The sequence below is a fragment of the Triticum dicoccoides genome, chromosome 3A (genome assembly GCF_002162155.2).
Source record: "Triticum dicoccoides isolate Atlit2015 ecotype Zavitan chromosome 3A, WEW_v2.0, whole genome shotgun sequence".
Classification (NCBI taxonomy): domain Eukaryota; kingdom Viridiplantae; phylum Streptophyta; class Magnoliopsida; order Poales; family Poaceae; genus Triticum; species Triticum dicoccoides.
Window position 1 is genome coordinate 625,023,391 of NC_041384.1, and position 8,613 is coordinate 625,032,003.

General features: G+C 45.0%; 2 protein-coding genes across 2 annotated transcripts in view; one reads left to right on the forward strand and one right to left on the reverse strand.

The window, feature by feature from the left end:
• The first annotated feature begins 2,658 nt into the window (after positions 1-2,658).
• On the forward strand, positions 2,659-3,453 carry LOC119269681. Its single transcript, XM_037551575.1, has 2 exons — positions 2,659-2,850; positions 2,993-3,453. The coding sequence occupies exon 2, from the start codon at positions 3,039-3,041 to the stop codon at positions 3,420-3,422; it is 384 nt and encodes a 127-aa protein (XP_037407472.1). The 5' UTR covers positions 2,659-2,850; positions 2,993-3,038; the 3' UTR covers positions 3,423-3,453.
• Positions 3,454-6,311: 2,858 nt separating this feature from the next.
• Positions 6,312-8,613, reverse strand: part of LOC119269682 — a 2,862-nt gene continuing 560 nt past the window's right edge. The window contains exon 2 of the mRNA XM_037551576.1: positions 6,312-7,728. Within this exon, the coding sequence (XP_037407473.1) occupies positions 6,546-7,715 (1,170 nt within the window). The 5' untranslated portion in view covers positions 7,716-7,728 and the 3' untranslated portion in view covers positions 6,312-6,545. The remainder of the gene's footprint in view (positions 7,729-8,613) is intronic.

An 8,613-nucleotide genomic window follows, 5' to 3' on the forward strand; every position in this document is an offset into this window, starting at 1 on the left:
TGTAATACATCATCCCGCAACTAACTCATTAGTCGCAATGCTTGCAAGGCTTAAGTGATGTGCATTACCGAGAGGCCCAGAGATACCTCTCCGACAATCGGAGTGACAAAACCTAATCTCGAAATACGCTAACCCAACATGTACCTTTGGAGACACCTGTAGTACTCCTTTATAATCACCCAGTTACGTTGTGACGTTTGGTAGCACCCAATGTGTTCCTCCAGTAAACGGGAGTTGCATAATCTCATAGTTACAGGAACATGTATAAGTCATGAAGAAAGCAATAGCAACCTACTTAAACGATCAAGTGCTAAGCTAACGGAATGGGTCAAGTCAATCAGATCATTCAACTAATGATGTGACCCCGTTAATCAAATAACAACTCTTTGTCCATGATTAGGAAACATAACCATCTTTGATTAACGAGCTAGTCAAGTAGAGGCATACTAGTGACACTCTGTTTTGTCTATGTATTCACACATGTATTATGTTTCCGGTTAATACAATTCTAGCATGAATAATAAACTTTTATCATGACATAAGGAAATAAATAATAACTTTATTATTGCCTCTAGGGCATATTTCCTTCAGAATTCCCAACTATTTTTTAATAATTGCACAACAATGTCACATGAGTTGGCATTCAACTCCTTTAGTTGCACAAGAACCATTCATTAGTTGGCATCCTCATGTGTTTACATGCATCTAGTTTTCTAGTTTTGGCTTCTTTTTTGCATCATGTGCAGGTTATGGGGGTGGGGGAGCTGCTGTAAATTTTTGCCCATAATTCTCAGCTGCAAAGTCACATATACTATTGTGTGGAAAGATCAAAGGAAGAAAACACCTGCAGAATAGATTTTTGTCTAGTTGGTAGTTATGCTTCACAGTACCTACAACATACTTTTCTCTTTATTTTTTTTCCTTTTTTTGCTACATGGACATCAGTTCTCCTGCATTATGTGTGATATAAGACTATCTATGTGCTCTCTCCTATATAATTGCACAGTTTTTGCATTTTGTTGCACACAATGCTTCAAATGTTGGCTTGTCCCATGATGTAGTTGCAAAAAAATCAGTTAAAATTGCACAGGTACAAGAGCTCCCCTTTTTTATCTCTGTTTATGCTCTCTTCAACAATGGAGAAGCTATTTTTGTAAAGAGAAATTTGGTGAGGGGGAAGTCAAGGAGGGGGTCTGAACATGAGGAGAAAATGATGACCTCTTCTTTCACCCTTGTTGGTGCTACCCGGTACATTCTGACCTGTCCTCACTCTTTCCCCTTTTTTTCATGGCAAATTGTTCCAGATCTGTTGTTAGTTCACTTGGATTCATCTACCATGGCAGCTTTGGCGATGGAGATCTAGACCAAGGAAACCATTTGTTTTCTAGGAAAGAAGAAGGTGGGAACATGTAAGGGCATGGGGAAGAAAAAGTTGGTGGCCAGTGGGCATAAGAGCTTCGGGAGAGGAGGGAAGGGCACATGATTGCCTGGGTACCGCGTTGGGCGCGTGATTTGTTGGCTTGGCGCGCATGTGTTGCTACCGGGGGAGAGATTTCCTTTTATGGGACCGGAGGGGGGGGGGGACCGATTCTTTCCTTTCCTGGCGGCCGCTCAGGAGTGCTAGCGGGCCAACGGCCGCCCGCTAGACACGTCCTTCTTTATTAACCATTGTTCATATATTGATACAAACCTCTTTTGGTCTTACCAGTCATATGGGGTGACCAACCCATTATACATAGTTTTGCTATCTAGGATTATCTATATTTATATGAGATTTGGTGTTATGAAACATGCATATTTTAAATTAATAATAGGATGAGTAAACTAAACATGCATATATTTTTTAACACGATACATATAATTTATTTCTATTAGATTATTATATAACTGTATCATACATAGTTGCATGCTGAGGTGGCATATTTGCATGTTTAGAAAAATAGCCCAGTGACGATCGCCTACTTAATTATATAGGATACACCATGCCAAAAGAGAACAATTTGATGCAAATATAAAGGTCAATAAAAAGTGGATGTATTTTTATTTTTGCATATTTGATATCTTCTGAGTGATTTTGATATTGTTATTTACTGGCCAAGTTGCATATCGTCCTTTTTTTTGCGGGGAAAGTTGCACAACATTAAATCTACTGATGTACTCCTCCATTTTTATTTACTCCACATATTAGATTCGTCTAAAGTCAAACTTTATATATTTTCAACAAGTTTGTAGAAAAATATATTAACACGTGCACCACCAAATCAATGCCATTGGATACATCACTGCATATATTTTCACATCATATAAGTTTGTTACTGTAAATGTCCACATTGTTTTCTATAAACTTGGTCAAATTTTATAAAGTTTGACTTTAGTCAAAGCTAATACGTGGAGAAAATAAAAACATAGAGAGTATATTTTTTTGACAAACATTTTAAGACCTATAGTTTGGCATGATTATTTAAAATGTACAACTACATTGTCAAGCGTTCGATAAAAATAATAATTCTTGTACAATCAATCTCACTAGTGTAGATGTTCTCGATGAGTGAGTGATGCTCCCAGAAAGACGAAAGTACGGGAGGACTCCATCCAGCCTCCACATCGTTCAGCTTGAAGGAGATTGACCGGAGCATCAATGGCGGCTGTTCCCGTATTAAAGAAAACCACCACCACGCTCCTCCTCCTCCGCATTATATAACGCAGCTACGGGAGATGCTCATGACAAATACACGTACCCAGCAATAGTTATACGCAACCACGCGGAGAGCTCCAATCCACCAGCACGTCGGCGCACCGCTCCCTGCCTCCCCGCCGCGCGCATACCCTTCGGCGAGTTTTAAGTCCAAGGTAACGCCCGCGTCGTGCCGGCTCGTGCGATGTGTCTCCCACGCCGCGCTCAATATATATATGGCAGCTCCACTCCTGTGGAGCTATCCATTTCTGTGTGTTGTGAGCTCGAGGCACCAATGTCACCGTCGCCATCGTGCAGCTGCGTGCAGTGAGAGGGGCGGCGAGACGAGCGGTGGTGGTCGAGGATGAGCAGGAACGGCGGCAAGGTGTCGAAGCTGGAGAGCCTGCGGCTGAGCCTGTCGAGGGCGCGGGGCGGCGGCGGCGGGCAGTCATCGACGACGGCGCGGCCGGGCGGCGGCGGCGGGGGCGGGAATGATGCAGTCAGCGCGTCCCCGCGGCGGCTGTCGTCGTCTTCGTCGTCCACCGCGTCGCCGCCGAGCTCGTGCGTGTCGTCGGAGGGCAGCCCGGACGCGGCGGCCGGGGCGCCCATGGTCCTGGCGGGCTGCCCGCGGTGCATGATGTACGTGATGCTGTCCCGGGAGGACCCGCGGTGCCCCCGCTGCCACAGCGCCGTGCTGCTCGACTTCAACGACGACCAGCAGCAGCGCCGCCCGCGCCAGCGCCGGTGAAACCGCCGCCGACCTCAGCTCGTTCCTTCATGTCGTCTCCTAGCTTCTCCTGATCGAGTTAATTTTATTGACTTCTCGGAGAGAATTAATTAAACAGAGAATCGTTGGCTCGCGAGCCGATCAAAAGAAATTATTTCATAGACCTGTTCTTCCATGCCGCGTGCACCGTCGGTCGATGGAGTTGGGTCTAGGTAATAATTTCGTGTGGTTAGCGCGTCTTTTGCAATTTTAGTAAGTACTCCCTCCGTTTTTATTTAGTCCGCATATTAGCTTTAGTCAAAGTCAAACTTTGTAAACTTTGACTAAGTTTATAAATAAAAATATTAATATATACAATAACAAATCAATACTATTAGATTCATTGTTGAATGTACTAACACATTATATAGATTTGTTATGGTAAATGCTTATAATTTTTTCTGTAAAGTTGGTCAAACTTTATGAAGTTTGACTTCAGTCAAACCTAATATGCAGACTAAATAGAAACGGAGGGAGTATCTGGTGGTCTGCTGAGAATTACTGCGCGACAGTGCAAAGATTTAAGTAATCTTCTCTGTCATGAACATTTGAATGGAAGTAATGCTCCTGTCCCTTGTCCTGTCATATCGGCATAAATATGCTGGAACAATGTACTAGGGTGATTGGCCAAATGTATAGATGAACATTGTGCATTGAGTTGCGGTGGTTCACTGGTTTCTTTGAATGAATTGGTTCGTCATTAAAGCTTCCACAATATCTTGTTTGCAGGGTTTAAAACCCCGGTGCCTTCCTTGAGGTTTATATTATATAAACCCTACAAAGTTTACCTTCAGGCTCACAAACATTGGATTTTTTTAAGCCAAGAAAGTATGATGTTTGAAGCAAACTGTCAAGAAAAGAGCATCGAATTGAGGCCATCTTACACCAATAATTAGGCTTCATGACGAAAAACCGCCACACGTTAAGAGTTAAGACTAAGAGCAACTCTAGCAGATTCCTAGACCCAACACCCTTCAAGAAATTATCAAAATAGAGAAAACTCACTCTAACAAACTCCCTAAAAATCCGACGTCAATTCGTTAGCATTTAGTCTCTTCGTACCAAAATAGGTGTCTCAGATTTGTACTAACTTTAGCACTAGTACAAAATTGTACTAGAGTTAAGACACTTATTTTGGGATGGAGGAGGTAGCATTTAACAAATTTACTCTTTCCAAAGAAAATGTCAACCTTTTAGGGAGTACAAAACCTAGTGCCAAAAAACTAGCAGATCTGTTGAAATCCACCATAATATTTTCTTTCTCGAACCCCTGTCAAACTCGGGCTCCTCTAATTGCTCCACGCCTCAGTCCTGCACATGCACACGCCAATTTTCCAGCGCAAGTGGAACTCCGTGTTACTACACTACTACTTGCATCCCCCCTAGCCCCCCTAAGAAACACGATTAAACTACGCGTCACGTTGGCAACACCATCACCCTTCTGAGCTGTCCCCCACGTTTCGACCATGAAAACCTCCCGGCGACACCGACGGACGGTGATCGGTGAAGGACGGCGCGGCGAGGAGGAGAAGAAAAATGCTGCCGGGAGGTTAGCCAGAGACCATTGTAAGGGGAGGGGAAGGGCGATCAATTCCTCCTTTAAGCCGTATGAATGCCCGAGTAATTGGAGACAGTTGTGAGCATGAGGTGGTGTCAGGCGGCAGCGCGGGCGATTAAACCCGAGCCCCCGCGCGCGCCAACCTTTCCGCTTGAATGCAATGCTCAGCCCGTCTCGGAGAAGAAGGAGCAGCGGCAGCAGCTCTGCTCTGTTGTGATCGCCATGCCATGCAGCTGCAGCAATACAATACGCGGAGTTAAGTCCGTGTTCTCTGCCTAACACTTTTGCCAACTGGAGACGTAAGTAGTGCTGGTATTGTGTGGTGTATTTAGTAGTACCAGCAGTGCTGCTTACCAAGCGTACGTACGGTGCTACCGGCACTGTCGACCGACCCGTCCATGTGATTGTGATGGCCATCCAAGTCAGTTCAAAGCAACTAGCAAGTGAGCTAGGTGTGAGCACATCGGTTAATTCAGACCCAAAAAAAAAAGTGTACTACTGACTACTGAGCATCGGTTCACTTGGCAGCTACCTGAAAATGAACAACCAAATCCTCCATCCCTCGCCCCATGATTCTTGTCGCGGTTTTAGTTCAAACCTTGTCATGGTTTTAGTTCGAATCTGAACTAAAATTATGAAACGGAGGGATGTCAAGTACTAGAACCGTGTATACAGCACGGCACGCATCCTGGTTGTCAGTGGAGTACTGGAGTGCACTGAAGAGTGACTGAATCACGGACAGCTCTTGCTTAAATTCTCCTCCTAAACTGTCTGCTACTAACCTCACGGCAATTAAAGGATTGAACAATGTATATAGTGCCCAGAGGAAAGTACTGTATTAAGGGCTCATGAATCGCGGTTGTTGCGTGGGCAGGGTTACAGATCAGTCCTGATGACCTGTTGCGACCATCTGGCCGTGTAAATGCCGCCTTAGTTAGATGCCAACAACAGAGGCAAACCTGTTGCTGGTGTCTTGCCGCGTAGTAGTACCGTTCCATGGCTGTCCATGATGATGCTTGCTTTGCTTGGGAAGCCAGCGACTACTCCCACAGCCGCGACACGCGTACGCGGAGATTGGGGCTAGCAGAGATTGTACACCCGATTTTGTTTCTTATATACTCAGGGTGTACAATTGTTGCAGAAGCAAAACATTCACTTCTCAAGCCCAAGAAAAAATTGATGCAGAAGCAAAGCTGGTGCCTGATGATCCAAAGCAGGCTGTATGCTGCCAACACATTATCCTGCAAGACGAGAAATGTCTTCACCTCATTCAAACAGGAGAAACGCTCAAACCGTGTCATCATGGACAGCAATTTCATAAGCATGGCTAAAAACTGGATGATGAAAGTAATTGCAGAAGTACCGCCATAAATATCTGGTACCAGGTTCAGAGAAACTGAAAAAAAAAATAACTGCGAAAACTTCCAGTGCTCATGCTGATCAGCATCCCCGTATCAAGCCGCAAAAGTATTTGCCCCTGTTGAGAAGGGGAGAATCTTCAGAAGAAACTGGTACAGCAGTAGGTTTGTAGTTGCCCACGACAACGATCACTTCCCATCAGAGTAAAACATGCTGGGGTACACCCAGAGGCTCTGTGGGTAACGCCACATATTTCTTCCGAAAACAAGGTCCCGACTGGCGGATGGATCCTTCGTAAGATCCGGCTCATTGCCCAACCATCGTACACCCCAAGGTTCAGAGTGGTGAGTGTAGTACAAGCAGTTGGTTCTCCCTCCCCACCGTTCTGGGTTGACGCAAGAAAATGGTGGGGTCCTAATGTCAGCTGCAACGAAGAGTGCCCAATTGTCCAGCTTCTTCATCTCTACCCATTTTGCAGGATTGGTAGACATGTCAAGGCGGTGGAGTGTACAGAAGCTTGATCCCCGGAGTAGGGATACCAGAGAATAGCAGACCATCAGAAGCATGTCGCGGCAGACCACTAGAAATGGTTTCGAATCCATGCTTGGGATCTTGCCGCCACACCACTCTATTGGTAGGTCTTGCAGGCCAAGCTGGGGCGCCAACTGCAAAGTGTAGATCTTCATATGATCATCCATGGCAATGAACTGACCATTTAATTCCACAATCTGCCGTACTTGCACATTGGAAAGCTTGAGTTCAGACCAAGAGTCACTTCCAACTGGCCAGTCAAATAGGGAGGATTTTGTACTGACAAGGAGGCGTGAGCTGGGTGATGCAAGGGGAGCAGTCAGAGTGCTACAATAGTACGGCTCAAAAACATTGTGGTTCAACTCAGGGAGACATGGAGGTGAAACTTCTGCACCACTAAATGCATCAACAACAAGGCAACGTCTGTGGCGGAAGAAGATGAGCTGACCATAGGAAGAACCAGCAAAATAAAATTTCTGCAGAATTTCTTCACGTATCTGGCAGCGATAGTTGGTGCCTGTGTTGGATGGATCAACTAAGTTAAATCTTTGTGGCTTGGCATGACCATTGCTAGGAGGTTGGATGGGGTTTTTTCGGATGAGGACAGGGGGGCATGAGAAGCACAAGGTAGATTTGGATGGGTGTGAGAAGAAAGCGGCACGCCAAGGGCGGCAGGTGGCAGCAAAGGCAAGAAGGTCAATGGAGGAGCCCAAGAGAGCAACAATTGAGTGCAGCAGGTCATCTGGGAGGTCTGCCCAGCCTTGGAGATTGGACACGGCAAGGCGTTTGGACACAGAGGTAATCAACCGCTTACTGGGGCTGTGCATGATGACAAACTCTCTGCAAGACACAACAAATTGAAGGCCATCAGATTTAAAACATGAGCAGGGGAATATATGCAAAACAGAGGCGGATAGTTTGCTACAACTACATATAAGCATATAATGTTGTTCATATCTAATCAATAACCATAAATATCCACATATACTCTTGTATACTAAGGAACTTGTTCTACACATGTGCAAACATGGATTTCATTATGAATTTTTTTACGATTACAAATCATGAAGCAACATAAAATAAAAACGACATAAAGCAGGAAGGAACCATGTTGGGCCACGGCTCGCAATTCTTTACTCAGACAGATAACATCCTCCAAAGAACCTCCTACTCATCTGTCAATTTGTCATGTCCCGAGCAATTCAATAAAACGGGCAAAGCACATACACGGAAATGCTATTATGAGCTGCCCCGCAAAACAAATGCACAAGTTCAGAACATGGGATTAGAAAGACGACGGATGCTCCTCGTTTGGCCTAGTGGTGCGCAAAAGATAAGCAGTTCTGGTTAGTGCTAATACAGTTATACTACTTGAAAGACTTATCCATACCCAATTCTCCTTTCCATTTCCACACAGTCTTGATCATCCAAATCAAAGATGGGTCTTATATGCCACCAATCCATCCCATCCCATCTAAGGCCTTGTTCGGTTGACAGGGAATGGAGGGGGATTAAATCCCCTGCAAGTCAAAATCCCCTCCAATCCATTTCAGGAGAGGTGTAACCGAAAGGCATAAGAAATCAAACAATTCCACCCAACCTGGGGCTTTCAATCGAAGGTTGTACCATGTCTATATCGTACACCAGAACCGAGCGAAATCTAACCCTTTCAATCAACGGCTAGGTCTGGATTTGGAGGCACACATACACACGGCAGATAATAAG